The sequence below is a fragment of the Protopterus annectens genome, chromosome 14.part0 (assembly GCF_019279795.1).
Source record: "Protopterus annectens isolate FY-2018-M chromosome 14.part0, PAN1.0, whole genome shotgun sequence".
In the NCBI taxonomy this organism is placed as follows: domain Eukaryota; kingdom Metazoa; phylum Chordata; order Ceratodontiformes; family Protopteridae; genus Protopterus; species Protopterus annectens.
Genome location: NC_056748.1, coordinates 318971808 through 318990205, shown reverse-complemented (window position 1 = coordinate 318990205; position 18398 = coordinate 318971808). Strand labels below are relative to the sequence as shown.

General features: G+C 41.5%; 1 protein-coding gene across 11 annotated transcripts in view; it reads left to right on the top strand.

Annotated features, from left to right (window-relative positions):
- PLEKHA1 (pleckstrin homology domain containing A1) overlaps nt 1–18398 on the top strand; it is a 2820639-nt gene that overhangs the window by 2725725 nt on the left and 76516 nt on the right. For 2 of the 11 annotated variants that reach the window (XM_044056047.1, XM_044056050.1), the window contains exon 15: nt 3273–3343. The exons of 8 other annotated variants lie outside the window; for them this stretch is intronic. In XM_044056047.1, the coding sequence (XP_043911982.1) occupies nt 3273–3343 (71 nt within the window). The remainder of the gene's footprint in view (nt 1–3272; nt 3344–18398) is intronic. One more of the 11 variants, XM_044056048.1, reaches the window with a different exon arrangement.

Genomic DNA, 18398 nt, shown 5'->3' with positions numbered 1-18398 from the left:
ATAGCAGACAAGCTGAGCAGAGCAATTTTGTTGCCTCACGAGTGGTCTCTCAAGAAAGAAATAGCAGACAAGATATTCCACAGGTGGAGCCAGCCTTGCTGCAACCTTTTTGCCAGCCACATGAACACAAAATGCAGAAGCTACTTTGCCCTGATTCCCCCTCCGGGAGAAGCCCCAAGGGACGCACTCGTACACGATTGGCTTCTGGGTCTCCTGTATGCATTCCCACCAATCCCGTTGATACCCAAGGTACTACAGAAAGCAAAAGCCCTGGGAAGTACCATCATTCTAATAGGCCCTCATTGGCCTCGTCAGATTTGGTTCTCCTTCCTTCGACTTCATCAGTTGGAAGACCCTTGGATTCTGGACCCAGTTTCAGATCTTCTGATGCACTCGGCGGGGGAGCTTCATCCCTCTCTTCAGTCCCTGAAGCTGACAGCTTGGTTGCTCCAATTCCCATCATAGCCAGGTTCCTTAACCTTTATAATGAGAGGAATCAAATTCTCATATGCTCTCATAAATCCTCTACGAGGAAGCTATACCTTGGCAAATGGAAAGAATTTTCTATATGGGCCTCTCAAAACAACATTGATCCCTACCCTAGCCCCTATGGCCTCTATACTAGAGTTCTTGACCATGATCTTCAACAAAGGAGCTGCAGCAGCAACATTTTGTCTTCAGCTTGCTGCTATCTCTAATTTTCAAATTGGATTTGAAGGGTTGAACATTGTCACACAAACTATCTAAAGCCTTTCTCAAAGGGACCTTTCATCTCAGACCACCTGTGAAATCTCCCTATACCCCATGGAATCTAAATTTTATGCTTTCTTGCATTATTCTCCCTCCATTTGAACCAGCTTCCTCATGTGACCTCAAATTTTTGTCATGGAAGACCATCTTTTTAGTAGCTATCACTTCTGCCCGCAGAGTGTCGGAGCTTCAAGCCTTGTCCATTAAGCATCCTTATTTGATTTTCCATGCTGACAGAGTTTCACTTCAAACAAACCCCTCCTTTTTGCCTAAAGTTTGTACTGAAGTTACAACTCTGTCTAAGTGGTTATCTGATTGTATCACATTTGCTTATTCAGCTGCTAATATGCCCTTACAGCATAAAATTAAGGCTCACTGTACCAGAGCAGTGTCTACATCCTCTGCCTTTTCTGCCAGATGTTCTATAGATAACATTTGTGTAGCAGCCACTTGGTCAAGACTTTGTACCTTTATCACTCATTACAAAGTTAACAGGGCCTCCTTTGGGTCTACTGTCCTGAAAAACATACTCTCATGAGCCACCCGAGTTAGATGGTGCTTGGGACGCTACCCATCTGTAAGAATGAACGGCGAGATAGAACAACTTCACATAAAGAAGTTATGTACTTACTATATCGTTCCATGTGAGTTGTTCAACTCGCCTTCATTCATGCTTCCCACCCTCCTACCCCCTCCAGGGTTTTTCGCTGATCGAGAAGCCGGATTCTTCCTGGTTGCTCAACCCTTCTATAGCTTTCTCTTATGGAGTAATAGAATGATATATGGTACTATTATACGCAGCAAACAAGATCTGAGGTAACTCTAGGTGCATCATGGGATAAGGACTTAGCCTCGAGCTATATGAAAACCTCGAGCTTTGTAATAGTCCGACTCGGAGCCAAGGATCGGCTCCGAACCCATCTGTAAGAGTGAAGGCGAGATGAATAACACATGGAACGTTATGGTAAGTACATAACTTCTGTTTTTGTTATTAAAGTTTTTTATGTTCATTGCATGGTATATTGTGACATAGTTCTGTACAGTGTGCAATGGAAGGTATTTTTTTAAGTGCAAGGTAAACAGGGGTTTATCAGTGACTGTTGTATATGCCACCAAAATAAGAAAGTACATTTTCTTAGTTGTTTGGATGGTGCAGTGGTAATGTTGTTGCCTCACAGCAAGAGGTTCTCCGGTTCGATTCTTGGCTGGGGGTGCCTTCTGTGCGGAGTCTGCATGTCCTCCCTGCATTCATGTCGGTTTCCTCCCACGTTACAAAGACATGCATCTGGAGCATTTCTCCCCAGGCCTCCGCTGAAAATTGGCTTGTTCCAAGTCGGACTTTCTCGGTTAACAAATGTTAAATAAATAAAATAATGACCCTGGGCTTCAAACTGTATCAAGATAAAAAAGGCTGGTAAGTAGCAAGTTAATATAGTGTTGTGATCATAGGTTGATCAGAAAAGATCACGTCTCCTGTTGGTATAAAAGTGGGTGTCAAGATTAATATTCTTAGTTTAAACAGAGAGACTTGGAAACATGACATGAAGTTTGTACTTGTGTTTACAAGGTTGCCAGTCATTTTTTCTCGTTAACACCTGTTTTTAGCTGAAGAAAAGCAGACTGAAGGTGAAGTGAGTTAAGCCTAATTAGCAATTAGTGTGAATGTTTTTGCCTATGTTTTTGACACAATATACATTCTGTGTGTAAAAATTCTGATTGTGTAGGTCTTTATTTGGTACTTCTAGCATTTAAATAGGAGAGTTAGACATGGTGCATTTGTTTTTTGGGGGTTATTTGGATCATAATTAGATAAATACAACGAGTTTATCTTACTAGTGATATTTTTGAATGTGAAGTGATGACATGATATGATGAGTTATTAGCATTTAATTCAGGGAGTACCACCTTTTGAGCAGTACATCGCAAATGTTGACAATACTGAACCGTGGGTTAGGTGGTTTGGTTGGAATGTGCAGCATCTCTTAGTCACTATGAGACTTACTAATCTTTCAGTGAATGTTTTGCAGTGAACTGCCATTTCCCATGCTAAGTTGCTTTAGAATGTCTTGTTCTGATTCTAATAGCTTTTATGCCCATGTCATGGGAAGCTCTGTGAATGATGATTTCAGTCCCCAATGACAATGCTGCAGCATTCCATAGATACTAGTACAACCATGAATACTCTGACATGCCTTTAATGTACACAGTTTCTAGGTAATATCATTTGTAAATAAAACCACAATTTATTGACAAAACATGCTTCAATAAATATAATATTTTCCATTGGGTGTGATTGGTTGGATATGTAGGCAGTGTGTCTTACTGCCCTTGAACTGCTGTATTTAAAAGACTAAAATTGTCATTAAAACTCTGCTAACTTGTATGCAGAAAGAAATTTGATTCTGGATGGGGAAAACTGTTGTCATTCAAGCCGTATGACTGTCAGCATGTCTCATTCTTTCTTTCTTCTCTGCTCTCAGTTTAGGTTGCTCTAATCTTAGCTTTGCACTGTGTTCTTCCAGATGCGGCAAGCCAGACGGCTGTCGGTTCCATGTATACAGAGGTATACATCAAGAACTGGTGAATGCAGCACGTATGTGAGCTCTCATGTAAAACTAGCTTTATAAGAGGATGAATAAAATTGCACCTGCTTTTGACATTCCCATAATATAATACTATTATGATCGTTAGCTTTGCTTATTTTTGACTTAATCATTTAACGGTCACGATTGAAGCACTAACTGCTTTGTCACCTCATCAACTGTTTTAACTTCACTGTTCTGTTTTTTTAGTTTCAGTAAAACCAATACCACTGCTAACACCATCTCACTGTTAAAATTAAAAAAAAAAAATATATATATATATATATATATATATATATATATATATATAGATATATATATATATATAGATGTATATAAATACTGGATTTTATAATGAGCATTCATTTTAAACATTTCAGTTTTACACAGTTCAGTCTGTATTTTTACTGGAGGTAGCAGTCCTGACTAAAGATTGATGTACTGTGAAATAAAACATTGAGTTTAATTACTCTTACCACTGCAGGTAATTAAAATTAATAAAGCATCTTTTGCTGTGAAATTAGATAAGGTATAGGGTCCTACAAGATGCATCTTTTGCTGTGAAATTAGATAAGGTATAGTGTCCTACAAGATGCAGCTCAGCCTGACCAACACTGAGAAATTAGTGTTGAAACTTGCATGAGTAAGCCCTATCAAATACACATGCAATTCAGTAGTAAACAGCATGGTAAACTAAATGCTTTTATTCATGTTGTCAGGAATTCTGGTTCAGCTCTTTGGATAGCTTGTCATCCTCCATTCCCAATTGCTGTTTTGCTAGTTTGCATGAGAGTTCATGTTTTCTTGTAGTTTATTGCTTATTTTAGATTTGAAACCTTGCATTTCCAGCCATATGTCCTCAAATTCTCCTGACCCTGTTTATTTTGAATGAAACTTCTGAGCTGCGTAAATGAGCAGTCTTGCCTAATCTGCATGGCTTTTTTTCCAGTGAGCTTCTAACTGCACGATTTTGATTATGGCTAATGCAGTGTATATGACTTTGTATTGAATTTTTATCTGTTGAAGTTAGTACTGATTTGTTTCTTTTTAATGGATTTTAAAGCAGAAGTGTGCTATGATATGCTTTTGTGTAAGTTATACAGTGGGTTACATCAGCCTGCTCACTGTCTTGATTCTTATTTTTTCTTCAGTGCTCACCGTTGTTGACAGATTTGGGGCCAGAGGTTCAACATTTCCGGCACAGTTAAATATTTTAGGAAATTGGAAGTTTGCAGGACGAGATGTGGTGTCCAAGCATTGCTATCACATGACAAGTGTTCCTGTTAACTTGCCAGTTTTGTTTACCTCACAGAATTGCATTTTCATTGGTATCTTTGAGTCAGTGGAGTTTTTTTTTGTTGTTTACCTCACTGCCAAGGCCAGTGACAGTTTGTAGGAGTTGGAAATAGAAAACCTGGTCTGCTACATAAATGCTTGCCACCACTTTAACTGCTGCACACAGCTTGTGCCTCTGGATTTACCTGTCTTTTTTTTAGTTTGCTTTTTCCCCATTTTATCGTTTTCTTATGTACAGTACCAAGTGTTTTGTAGCCTGTGTTTCTGTGATATCCCATAATGGCAACAGGAGTCTGTGACTGCAATCCTGCCTGCCTCATGAAACGCAGTAGTGTACACAATGACCTTTTACTTAAATTACTACATTCTTTAGGTATGTGTAGCAAAGCTTTAGAGTGTCTTTTTGTACTTTTACATTTTTAAGAGCATAAAGTAGCAGAGGAACACTTTGTACGCTTAAATTTGCTCTGCATCAGCAAACTAGGCCATAACATTGCAGACCTTCCTTAATGGATCCATGGTTGCATCCACTTCCATCAATCACAGATTTGCACTTTTTACTTGTACACCCCCTTATCCCTGGGACATTGGTGGGCTTTGTTTTACTGTATTAACCCCCTGGATGTGCAGTAGCAAGCCTCACCCAACACCCAGCACCAGGTGACATTTTACTACATTCATGAATAAACATTTTGATGTTTTACTTGTCCACATGAGTATTCATCTGGCATTGTCAGGATGCAGAAAGGAGATATTGCGGACTTGTTAGTTTAATAGAGACACAAGGTAAAGATAAGTATTTTAGAAGTATTTTGAAAAGAAATGCAAAGGGAAACAACTAGCATTTCCAATGCCTGTCTATAGAATTGTGATGTACAATGGGAATTCAGTACTTTTTGCACATTCCATTATGGCTTTCTCCTGCATATTCAACTGTACTGTGTTCTACTGTGAGGAAAAATTCAAGCATAGTAGGTTGTCTCCTTGCTGTTTTACACAGAGTAGGTCAGTAAGATGCACATACATGTTAAGATATTCAAGGACTCTTCCAGAAAAAAATAGTTTTGTTTAATAGTAGATCTTTTTTGTGTGTGTCTGGAAATGCTTTACGTTTGAAGACGTTTCCACATTGATTTCTGCTCTGACTACATTCTGTTAAAGTGTTGATGGACTTTTGTCCCCTTAATGGCTTTCTCCTGCATAACCAGCTGTACTGTGTACTATTGTGGGGAAACATTCAAGCATAGCAGGTTGTCTCTGTGCTGTTTTACACAGAGTAGGTCACTAATATGCACGTGCATACTGTTGCCAGCAGGCATAGTGTGGACAGCGGGTCTGTATTATGAACGCAAAAAAACGTTTGAGTGAATACGAAGACGTCGACAGGTATTGCGCGAAGTATGGAAATCCCGAACGTACAAAACCGCAAATTCCGAAATGTCAGTTTGTTTTGGTTGGTCCGTCTGCAGTATAGCTCTGTAAGGTAAGTGCGATAGATAGGACTTCAGTGTTAGGATTTGGGTTAAGGTAAGTGTATAGATAGGTAATGTATGTAAGGTTTAGTGTAGTGTTAGAAGTAGGGTTATTTTAAGTATATGTATGTGTATTGTTTATTTTGTTTGGGTGTATGTCTGTAGGGGAAGTGTGCGGTAGTTACGGACCTTAGGATTAGGGAGGGGTTAAGGATATTGCATAGATAGTTGTGTGTGTGGGGTTTAGTGTAGTGTTGGAGGTAGGGGTTTGTTAAATGTATGTATGTGGATTATTTATTTTGTTTGGGTGTATGTGTGTAGGGGACGTGTGCAGTAGTTACAGACCTTAGGGTTAGGGAGGGGTTAAGGATAGTGCATAGTTAGTTGTGTATGTGGGGTTTAGTGTAGGGTTAGAGGTAGGGTTCTGGTGCTTTACCTTAGGTTAGAAGTAGGGTTTGGTTAGTGTACGTGTGTGGTTTATTTATTTTCTTTGGGTAAGTAGTATGTAGCGGGTGGTGGGGTAGGCCGACTATGACAGTTTGATATTTTTTTTGTGGTTTAGTGCGTTCAGGATTTTCGCGGTTCGCGGTCTAAGTGTCAACGTTTAGGTATTCGAGAATAGGGTTTTTCACTTTGGTAATATAGACCCTGGACAGCACAGCCACCTGCTATAAGCTGTGCACTCAAGCAAACAAAGCACAATAAACCCAGGTCAGTAAGTTGCAATGCTTTCTGGGGTACACGAAAAGAAGTAGCCAAACCATTTAGTTTAAGTATGCATAACAAGCAGCCCATCTGCCTAACACTAGCAGTACACCGACCAAGGGAAGACAAGGTGCACTAACACATTCAATCAATGGTGCTGTAATACGCAGTCCATGTAACATGGGCAGTGCAGTCATCTTTTCTGATGAACCATTTCCAAGGGTGACCTATCCATCTACAGTTGGCTGTACACTTATCGAATGTTGCTGCCTACTACCACTGTATATTGTGCTTTTACTACTGTTGCCCTCCACATGAAGGGCACTTTTATCAGTCTGCTACATTTTTGTACATTACAACATGACATTTAAAGTCAAGCTATTCGGCTGCAATGCTGTTCTGCACACCTTATCTGAGTCAAACAGTCTGGGCTTCTCTAGCTTCAAGGATTCTGTTACAGTGTACTGTAGCTTCTACCCTTTCAGTTGCTCCCTGCAGCTCCATCTTACTTACAAGTTTCCAGCCACCTCTGCATTGCATGACAATATAAAAAAAATCTTTAAACAATTTTTGACATTATATTCATCAGTCCTTCTAGGAAGCTACAGATAAACAAGAAAAATATTTATTTAATATTTCAACAATAGTCAAGGTTGATCCTGCCATGATATAGCTTCATTCACTTTGAGTTGCACCCCGCAACTTTTCAGTTGCTCTCTGCAGCTTCACCTTAATTTGAAGTCACTGTTTGCCAGTCAAAAATATTTACACAGTTTTTGAAAATATCTGCCTTTCTAGGAAGTGACACATGTACTATAAACTTAACTAACCATCCCTTGAGTTTACTTTTTTTTTAATTTTGTTTGGACTGTCAAAATATGTGAAATAGTGGAAGCAAAAATTAAAGATATTTTTGTTACTGTTAACACACAACAAGGTTTTTATGTCAATGCACACAGTAGAAAGGTTACAACAATGTCAAATCTCAATTTTTGAATGACTATATACACTACATTTTCATAACAACTCTAACAATACATAGCAAGTATTTGTAAATTCAGTCTCAGGAACGCTTACAACTCAAATGCGTTAATCAGCTAGCAATGTATGCATGATGTCATGGGCAAATCAGCATGGCATGTCAGTCATGCATCATTTGTATACTACATCACAGCCGTTAGGCAAGTCAGTCACTTTGGCCATGCCCATTCATGTGGGAAACGGCTGGAGGGTTGATACAGTAAAACAAAGCCCATTGGTGTAGCTATACTGACATGCACAGTCATGTAACACTAGCTATGTAAACACAACTGCTCAGTATTTTTCCCTGTCACTTAGAGTCTGGATCTCTGTCCCTTGCTGTGGTCAGTAAAATTCTGTTTTCACATCTAAACATTAGCGCATTAAATGCCCATATGGCTGTTAGATTACCAGGCAAAACTGTCACTCTAGGTTCATAGGTAAATAATAAGCTAGTTGCCCTTGTGGGCCATTTTAAGCCTAGCCTAACTATTTTGTGCTCAAATTAATCTATCCCATTTGGTTAGGGATTGCCCTCATCCATCCCATGGTGGGTAATTAATATATTACCCCTAATAAAATAACTGGGATAATTTTAGGGACCTATGCATGTGATAAAGCATTTAGGAGCTGGCTGTGTCCATTAATAGTAAAACGGGCAGTCCTGGCGTAAATTTTCTGTTTTTCCCATCTATAGGTCAAGTTGTGTTTGAACATAGACATGTATAAACTTTGTTTTATGTGGATGGGGAGGTCTATTTCAGAGCAGTGATATCCTCTGTGAGATGTACCTGTCCCTCCAAACTGTACTGTTGATGTTGCAGAAGAGGTTTAGATTTCTAGACCGAGTATTTCTGATGCCATTTCACTTGCTGATGTGCAGTAAATCTATCAGTACTGTCAGTGGATGCCTTGTATACCAGACATAGGTCACCTGTTAGCAGTCTGTAGGATAATGAGTATACATGATAGGGCTGTGAGTTGGTTCATGTAGGACATGTTTTTTAGGCCTTGTATCTTTTTAGTAAGGTATTTCTGTGGGTGTTCCAGTTGTTGCATATGTTTGGATAGATACATGCCAAAGGTGACATTATATTCAAGACAGGCCTAATGAGGGTTGAGTAAAGGGGGGCAATGGTATACCTCAGCACAATCCCTCTGTTTATATGCCAACTGTTAGGGTGTGTTTTCAATGTGGTAGTTCCCTGGGGTAGATGACTTCCCAAATGATACAATAATGCATTTTTGGCATTTAGTTTCAGTCCATGATTTTGGCAACTGTTATTTATTTGAAGTAACCCTTCCTGCAGAATGGCTAAGTCATTTGGGGGTTCAATGACTGCACCCAGCTTGCAGTCATCTGCACACTTAGTCAGCTACAGCCCTTTGGCACTGGCTTTTATTCCAGAAAAGTAGATGCCAAACAGGAGAGGTTCCTGCACAGAACCCTGGTGGACTCCACTGGTGGCTTTGCAGAAGTAACTTCCCCATTTTGATTTCCTGCATCCTGTCTGAGCCAGATGGCAGTCCAGCAGGGGTTTATTCCCAGTTTGTTTAGCTTTTCTATTATGCTTGAGTAGGATATTGTGTCAAAAGCTTTGACCAGGTTGAGGTACGTGGTGTACACTACTTTGCCTTCATCTATTGCTTTGGTGACCTATTCAAAAAAAAAAATCAACCAGGTTGAGTAAGCATGAATTGCCCTTGATAAATCCAAACAAAGATGGGTCCAGTGTTTAGTTTCCCTGTGTTCTGATTGATTAATTCCATGGTAAATCTTTTCATGCCTTTCCATGTGAGGCTGGTTGGATTTATGGGTCTCTTATTGCCTGAGTCTGTGGAAGGCCCTCCCTTATGCAGTGGGATGACTACAGTTGTTCTCCATTTGCTTGGTACAAAACCTGTTTGGATGCTGAGACTGAACATTCTCTGACAAACATGACTGCTAAATGTTTTGGGGAGGAGTATAACTTTCTTAGTACCAGAGATTTAAACCTACCTATCAGAGGGTGAAGAAGGGAAAAGCTTTTGACCTGCTTCATGTCCAAAACATATGGCACCCATTCAGAGGTCTTCACATGGTGAGTAAAAAGTGGATGTTTACAAAACAGCAGATGGAGACTGGAAACTTGGCACAGAGTCAGGAATCTGCAGGTTGAGACCTGACCCTCGTGTTATTCAGACAGCCCACACATGTGATGATCTTACTGTTAGATAGTAATTGCTTAAGCCTGCACTTATTTTCCTCCTCAATGGTAGATGAGGGGGACTCTGAGTAGACCTTATATGACCCCCTTCTCCTTCTATTTGTCCCTCCTGTGAATCTTGCAAGTTCCAGAAGGGGAATAGGCCTCTTTGGTGCCACGCCAAGAAGACCCTGTTGCACAGTCTAGACTCCTTCAGTGCTAAGTCACTCGGAGAATGTCCTGCTGCAGTTATGACACCATTCTGGGGCTACAGTTGGAAGGTTTTCTGGAGCTTGTCACCCCTTTCTTAACAAGAATTTTGCTGATGGGATTAGTCTTCCTCACTAGACCTCATGAAACAGACCCTGCCTTTACTGTTCAGGGGTGCTACAGACACTGTTTTGTTTTTCAGAGGAGAGTAAGGGTTTTACATATACTTTTTGGTGATCCTGACTAGGATAAATGATTTCTGTTACATTCTTGATCTTAGCAGCTTCATTCAACATATCTGTTGCATCCAGGTTTAAACAGTCATTTTGCAGGGATTATGCCATTGCTCCTGAAGGGTGTCTGTTTGGGATTACTGGAGATGAATGATGTCTTTTGGCACCTCGACCTTTGTGATGTACATATGATATTCTTGTGGTTGCTGAAGAAAATTCTCCTTGTGCTCCCTTATGTAGCTATCTGGCTCCAGGTAGTCACATTAAGAGACTTGATGGAAGTAGTCCCTGCCACAGACACTCACTTGGTTGCAGTGTCTGACCATAAATTGGTGGATGTACTTTTCACTTGTTCTGCTTGGATCATAGCCTTTATCCTTGCAGAGCTGAACATTTTTTCCTCGTCAGTCTCTCCTGCTGTGGGAGAAGGCCTAAGAAGTTATGTTGTTGGCTGACTGTGTGAGATCTGAACACAAGGTCCAGACACAGACAGTGCACCCCCTTCTGGCTTGATGCCTTCCACTGTCTTCATACCATGATCTGCCTACTGAGGAACAGTTTCTGCAGTGAGCTATGAGGTGTCTTTAGCTTCAGAGCCACCATACACTCACAGACTTACTTCTGTTTTTGGACCATTGTCACCAGGCTGTGAAGTGTGGTGTACAGTCCCCACTGGCCTTCTGGTTGACATTCATTTTCTGACAACAGAAACTTCACTAGCTGGTTGGGAAGCTGACTTAGGCTCCCGCTTGCTGCAGGAAGTTTAGTCCTCCCCTGGAGAATGAGTTTCCATATTGAGCATTTGAAAGTGAGGCCACTTCTCCTGGGGGAAAAAAAAACAATCTGCTTCTGGGATTTTGGTCAGTCTGGTCGGACTTCCATTGCATCATGTATTACCGAAACAAGCAAAGATGCACAGGTTGTGCCCCTCATAGTAAACCACAGACAGGGCTATCAGTCTCAGTAGTTAATTTTACCAGGAATATGAATGAGCTGGTGATGGTTGTAAGCTCCTTCAGTTGTCTTCTACATCTGCATATTCAGAGTCCATGTCTGATCAAGGCTTTTTGGTAGGAAGCCACTTTAGAATCAACCTCTTGGTCACTCAAGAGAACATGATATTTCCCCGTCTTCTGTTTAGTTCAACAGTGCAAATGGTGATAGCAGTGAAAAGATTCCTGTGTGCATTCCTGTTCAGGGAGAAAGCTATTGTTTATTCTTATTGCCTCTTGATGTCTGTGAATGATATGGTTATATGCTCTTGGGTCCCTTTCAGGTCAGGAAATTCTCCCAGTCTAAGCCTAGGATGTCCCCAACTTTTGGTATTACAGATTGCTCCACCTCATTGTGTCAGTGTTTTATATAGGCCCTTGATTTAGCTAGATTTGGAATCGAAGAGGTTAGTGAGATTGTTGGGAAGCCTTTCTCTCAAAAGGCCTATACTTCTGTGTCAAAATGTTTTCAGTATAGGAAGAACTATATTCCATACCATCCCTGTCAGTCAATGTGCAGTTAATCTTGATTTATCTTAAACACCTGGATGACTTAGAGCTCAGTTATTCCATAGTAAAGATGTGTATAGGTGTCACTGCATGTCATGACCTTGTTGTTAGCTGGATTATGGCTCAGCCCTAGCAGATCAGGCAGTTACTTAAAGGAGTTCTACAGTGTTATTTTTGTAAATCCCTTCTCTATGGGACCTTCATTTCTTGGTTAACAGACTTTACCTGTCCTCAATTTGAGCCTTCTAGCTTGGCAGTTTTGAAGTTTATTGAAAAACAATTTTCCTTGTAGCTATCATGTCAGTGTGCTGGAAGGTTTCAAGCTGTTGTTGTAGGAAACCATAGCCATTCTTTCACAGAGATAGTGTCTCCCTCAGAATGAGTATATTTTCTTCCAAAGGTGATTTTGAAGGTGTCTCCTGAACACTGCATTAATATCCTTGTTTTCTTTACAGGGGCAAAAATGGTGTGGGAAGGGTATAGAACATTTAAAAGCCTAAATGTATACATTGGCAATTCAAGTGTTACCTGAAGTAAGTACATGTGTTTCGGAAGACAGAATAGTTGTCCATCCCCGTACTGCAAGGGAGATGAGGGCTTGCAGTTGTCAAGCAAACATTTTCCAAGTGAATTGTTGGCTGCGTTATGTTTTGCCATCAGGCAGTTAACAGTCTTTTGATAAGTGATGCAGTTACTTATTTCAAAAGAGGAGTGGCTACTTCCAGTGCTTGCTTCAAGAATGTCTCCTTTGTAGACATTTGTGCCATGGCCATTTGGACATCCTTCGTACACCTTCAGTAAGCATTACTGTGTCAGCTGCAAATCTAGGAATCCGTCTATGGTTGGGAAATCAGTATACCAGAACTCAGCCGAGTTTAATGCTTGCTTGAATTTCAGTACTACTTCCACCTTGATGATTACTGCTTGGGATTAAGCATTGCTAAGGACACGTGAAGGAGAGTCGCCTAACAGAGGCTTTCTTACAGTGTCAGAGGATCTTTAAAATGTCCCATTTTGATGGGTCAGCGAGAACCTCCTCCTGTTGGAGTTTCCTGTAAGTTGAACAAGTATGAATTTGTTTAATAATGCAAGTGTCATATCTTGATTGTTATTTCATGATTTGCTGGAATGTGCCAGCTTTTTAGCATGAAGTGGACTAGCCGGCATAGGTGACGTCTTTGCTTATGCATATGTACATTATGTCATGCCGTGTTTCTGTGTAGATTTGTCATTGTTACCAGTTGTAGAATTTTACAGAAAAGAAGTGCCAGCTAGTGTTTGTGGAGATTGACCTAACCAAGGAGCTGTCAGAGTCTTCTCAGACTTTGTTTTTGTTGAACTGTAGGTATGATGTCATTTTCATTCGTTCCTCAACCTGTGGGTTCAGATCTGACTCAGCCGCTTTCTGTAGCCCTAGGCTCCGATTCTTGAGCTCCTCCCTTACTCATAATGCCTCATTCCCCTAGATTACCTCAGATCTCATTTGCCACTCATCAAGATGGACTGGGATTGCAACTGTCTTGTGCTTCTAGTGGGTTGTGAGTATTTTTTGGTGAATTGCTTATTCTCTTCTTACTCGTTTTTCTTCTACTTAATCCTCCTTGCCCATATATATATATATATATATATATATATATATATATATATATCTATATCTATATCTATATAGATATTTTATATATATATATATATATATATATATATATATATATATATAAAGCTGAAGACTCCCTGGAACACTGTAAGCATTCCCCGAATAAGGCTTTTTCACTTATCTTGGCTGAACCGCCAAAAAAGGTTCAGAAGACATTGGATCCGAAGATCTTGTATCCTGCACTGACTGTGACTTCATCTACAATCATTGATATCAGGACCTCCCTGGAGCTGATCCATCTGACCCTCAGATCCTGTGGGCTCCGTCCATCTCCTAAAAGAGCTTCCAGACCTTCCTCCACCTCCTCATCCGTCAGGTCTTCTTGCATTCTTTCAGAAGCGGAGGTTGATAGAATGATGAGGAAATTTCTCAGGGCACAAATTCAGATGGGGGTTTTACCAGCTCTGTCCCCCTCCAGATCTGTGAGCCATCAATCTGCTTTCATTTCAGTTGTTCCTTCTCTGATCCAACCACCTGCTTCAGAGCCCTCTGATTTGAAAGCCCAGAGAATCGAGACATCAAATCTGACAGTACCTATTACTTCTACTCTGATAATTTCCCAGACCCATTTGGCTCTGACCTTGTCGGAGCAGAGCAGGTCTTGGAGCCAAAGCCTCGCCATCAGATCCAAGGGGTTGACTTTGACTCCTGAGTTTTCAGAACTGTCACTTCCCCTCTGGCTTTGGCATTCAACAGTTCATTGCTGACTCCCCATTTGGAGCGGGAGGGTCCTCAGATCCAGGTCCCACTCCTGCTTTGGATCTTGTGCCCAAGTCCTCTTTTCTACCACCTCCAGGATAGCCATCCCAGAAGAGCTTCCAGTCAGTTCCAGTCTCAGAGCTCCCCGTCTCTTCCTATACTTCACCAGAGCATCCCACTGAGGAAGTCCCTCGTAAGTGTGCAGTAGGAGGCACCTGGACCCCCCGCAGAAATCCATCACCAGGGACAAAGACTTGGATAACTCCACCTGATGATGTCTCTTTTGGAGAAATACTTGAAATCCTTCACCAGAAAGGTAGATAGTCTGCCCAAAACCCTACCCTGGATGAAGCCGTCACTTCTGGTCCATGTACATCATGTGTGTGTGTGTATGTGTGTGTGTGTGTGTGTGTGTGCGTGTGTGTGTGTGTGTTTGTGTCGCCAATGACCTTATTGTCCTTGTCTCCTTCACAGCCTGGAAGAAATCGGACATCAGGGAACCTATTCCTAAATGACCCAACAAGATCCTCAGTGCTTCCACTGACAGACTGCAGTGGACAAAGGGCATCCCTGTGATGCCATGGTTGTTGTGCCAGCTACCAAGAAGGAGCTAGCAGGGACTGTAGGGCTTTTTACAGGTTTGGGAAGTGGGACTACACAGCGACCTTTGCATTGCGATTGTTGAACTGATGGCACACTTCACCAGACTACAGAGGGACTTAATTAAGGAACTCTCTAGCTCTGCCCCAGGGTCCATGCCTGCAGTGGAATAGAAAACATTTTCCTCTGGACTGGCCACCCTACAGTCTATCTCTAACACGTCCATGAAGCTAATCTCACATGCCGCAGAGGGTACTTCAAGGGCTGCCGGTTCAGGCTTTGTGACTTCACTGAACCTTTCAAGGCATCCTTCATTAGTGCTGCTTTTGATGGATTGTCATTCTTTGGCTCCACTGTTAAAGAGACTGTCTCCCTTAGTGAGAAGATGGAAAGACCTTGTCTGCTGTGGGAATCCGTTTTTCTACCCCACAAAGACCTTTCTCCAAGAACCAGCATGGTGGTAAAAAAAATCTGGTTTAAAAAGTCTCAAAGTCCTTTTCACGAATCACAGGGAAATTTTTTCCTCAGAGGCAGAGAGGGAAGCAACTATAATGGTATATGCCACCCACTTGGCAGAGGGGGGTCTGCATGATCAAAGATCATGAGATTCTTTCTCAGACAAAACCTTTTAGCACTCCTTACATGTTGTCCGACTTTCCCTGTCTGGAGGCAGTCGGGAAACACTTGTCTTTGCATCCAGATGCCTGGTTAGCCATCATGAACGATCATTGGGTGCAAAGGATCATATCCAGAAGATATTCCATTCCACTTTTCCAAATACCAAAACCAAAAAAAAAATCTCCCTGATGTTCCACCCAATCAGAGGGAGGAAGCAGCATTACAAATTACAAAGCTGCTAGAAAGAATCATCCAGAAGGTCCCCCCAGGCCAAATTGGATCCGTAATCTACTCAAGGTTTTTGTTTAGTGCAGAAGAAGACAAGGGGACCTGGGGCCAGTCTCAGACCTAACATTCCTAAACAAATCGGTAGACCGTTCGAAGTTCTGGATGGTCACGGTTCAGACCATTCTACCACTATTAGACAACGATCTTCAGGACGCGTACTATCATATCAAAATGAACAGGAGCTCCAGAAGGTTTCTCTGCTTCCGGCTGGGAGTCAGTCATGATCAATTCAGAGTACTTACCATTGGTCTCACCACTGCCCTCAGGGTGTTCGCCAAATGCATGATTGTAGTAGTGGCTCACTTGAGACTGCATGGATTCAACGTGTTTCCTTATTCAGACAACTGGCTCCTAACTGCATTAACCAGGCATCTGCTGTTACAAGCCAGGGACTATCTACTATATCTATCCCCTATCTTGTGCATTACGATTAAAATGTAGAAATCTCAGCTACTACCCATACAGTTGATAGACTTTATAGGACCACATCTGGACACAGCGAATTGTCTAGCCTCCCTGCCACCAGACAGGATTTCCGCTTTAAGATCATATATCAGACAATTTCTAGCCATTCCAAAACCCCCAGCAAGTCTACCCCTCAGAGCAGTAGGTTCAGTGGCTCCCATGATAACCTTGATTCTAACAGCATGCTTACATGTGGTCTTTACACTTCTACCCATGAATCACCCTATCAGGTTTTTCCAAGTGTGCAAAGACTCACTTCTGTGGTGGCTCCACTCAGAAGAAGTCGAACAAGATTGACCCTTTGTTCTTCCTCCTCCCAGTGCCCTGTTGACCATGGAGGCTTTCCAGCTGGGGTTGGGGGGCATTACCTGGGTCAGATGGTCCAAGGCAATGTGGTCAACACAGGAGATCAATTGCAAATAAGTGTCCTAGAGATGAAAGTATTTTGTCTAGCATTGCAGGCACTAGAACTTTCTCCCTCTAGGGACTATTGCAATACAAATGGACAGCATGTCCATGGTGTGGTACATCATCAAGCAGAAAAGGAACCATATCTTACCCCTTGTGTTGAGAAGCAGTGAGGATTTGGCAATAGGTGATTCTTCAACCACTTCCTAGTCGTAGCGCACATTCTGGCGAAGTCCAACATTTTAGCGGACAGGCTCAGCACAGTTATCCTGATGCCTAACAAGTGGTTTCTAGACCAGTCTGTGGCAAACATGATTTTCCACAGTTGAGAGAAACCCTGTTGCAACCTTTTTGCATCCCTCTTCAACAAATGCAGCAGGTTCTTTGCCCTGATCCCTACTCAGTGACAGTCACTGAGAGATGCTTTAGTCCATGTTTGTTCCTCTGGTCTTCTTTATGCTTACCTTCCTCTACCCCTCTTACCCAAATTTCTTCAGAAAGCACAGAGGTTGAAGAGCAATGTGTTCCTCATTGCCCCCTTTTGGCCTCAACAGGTCTGGTTCCCCTTCCTTTGGTCTTATTTAATATGCACTCAGTGGACGCTGGACCCTTATCCAGATCTCCTATCCCATCCATCAGTGCAGATTGACCTAGATCTCTCAGGACTGAAACTAACTGCATGATTTCTCCAATTCCAGTGATAGCTAGAAATACCAGGCTTTCTTATCTGGTTCAGAGGATTTTAATATCCTCACATAAGGCTTCTACCTGAAACATTTGTAAAACTAAATGTCGGAGGTTCTTAATATGGGCTCATCAAAAACATTTAGATCCTTTTACACCTCCTATCCCTGAAGTTCTAGACTTTTTTGCTTTTACAAAATGGGTCAAGTTTTTCTACTGTTAAGGTACAACTGGCAGCCATCTCAGATTACCACACTGGAGAAAATTCATCATCTCTTGCTTCATCTAAATTGTGCAAGACCTTCCTCAGGGGTACCATTTTACTTAGACCCCACTCCTCCTTGGGACCTAACCATTGTTTTACAAACTCTTGTTCAACCCCCGTTTGAACCCTCAGCCAAGGTAGATTTAAAACATCTTTCCTGGAAGACTGCTTTTTTGGTAGCCATCACTTCAACTAGAAGGGTATCTGAATTGCAAGCACTATCATGCAAACCCCCATATTTGACTTTTCATAAAGATAGAGTGACCTCGCATACCGACCCTTTTTGCCCAAAGTTGCCTCTGAAAACAGTATCAATCAGATCATCAACCTACCGGTTTTCTTCTCCAATTTCCAAAATAAAGGTGAATATAGTCTTCATCTCCTGGACATTCATAGACAGCTATGTTTTTACCTTGATGGAACAAAACCTTTCTGGAAAACTGTCCAGCTGTTTGTCTCTTCCTCAAATGTTAAAATGGGAAGGCCAGTTTCCAAAGTCATTTTGGCTAAATGGATTACAGATTGTATATCTCATGTATATTTCTCTAAAGGTATTCCACTACCTCAAAATGTGAAAGCTCATTCTGCTAGGTCTATGTCTAGATCTCAAGCATTCTAGTCCAGGGTTTCGACTGAGGACATTTGTGCTGCTGCTACTTGGTCTAACTCCCATACCTTTGTTGCACATTACAAACTGGATATTGTCTCTAGAAATAGACCTGCCTTTGGTTCCGCAGTGCTCCATAATATCCTTCTTTGTG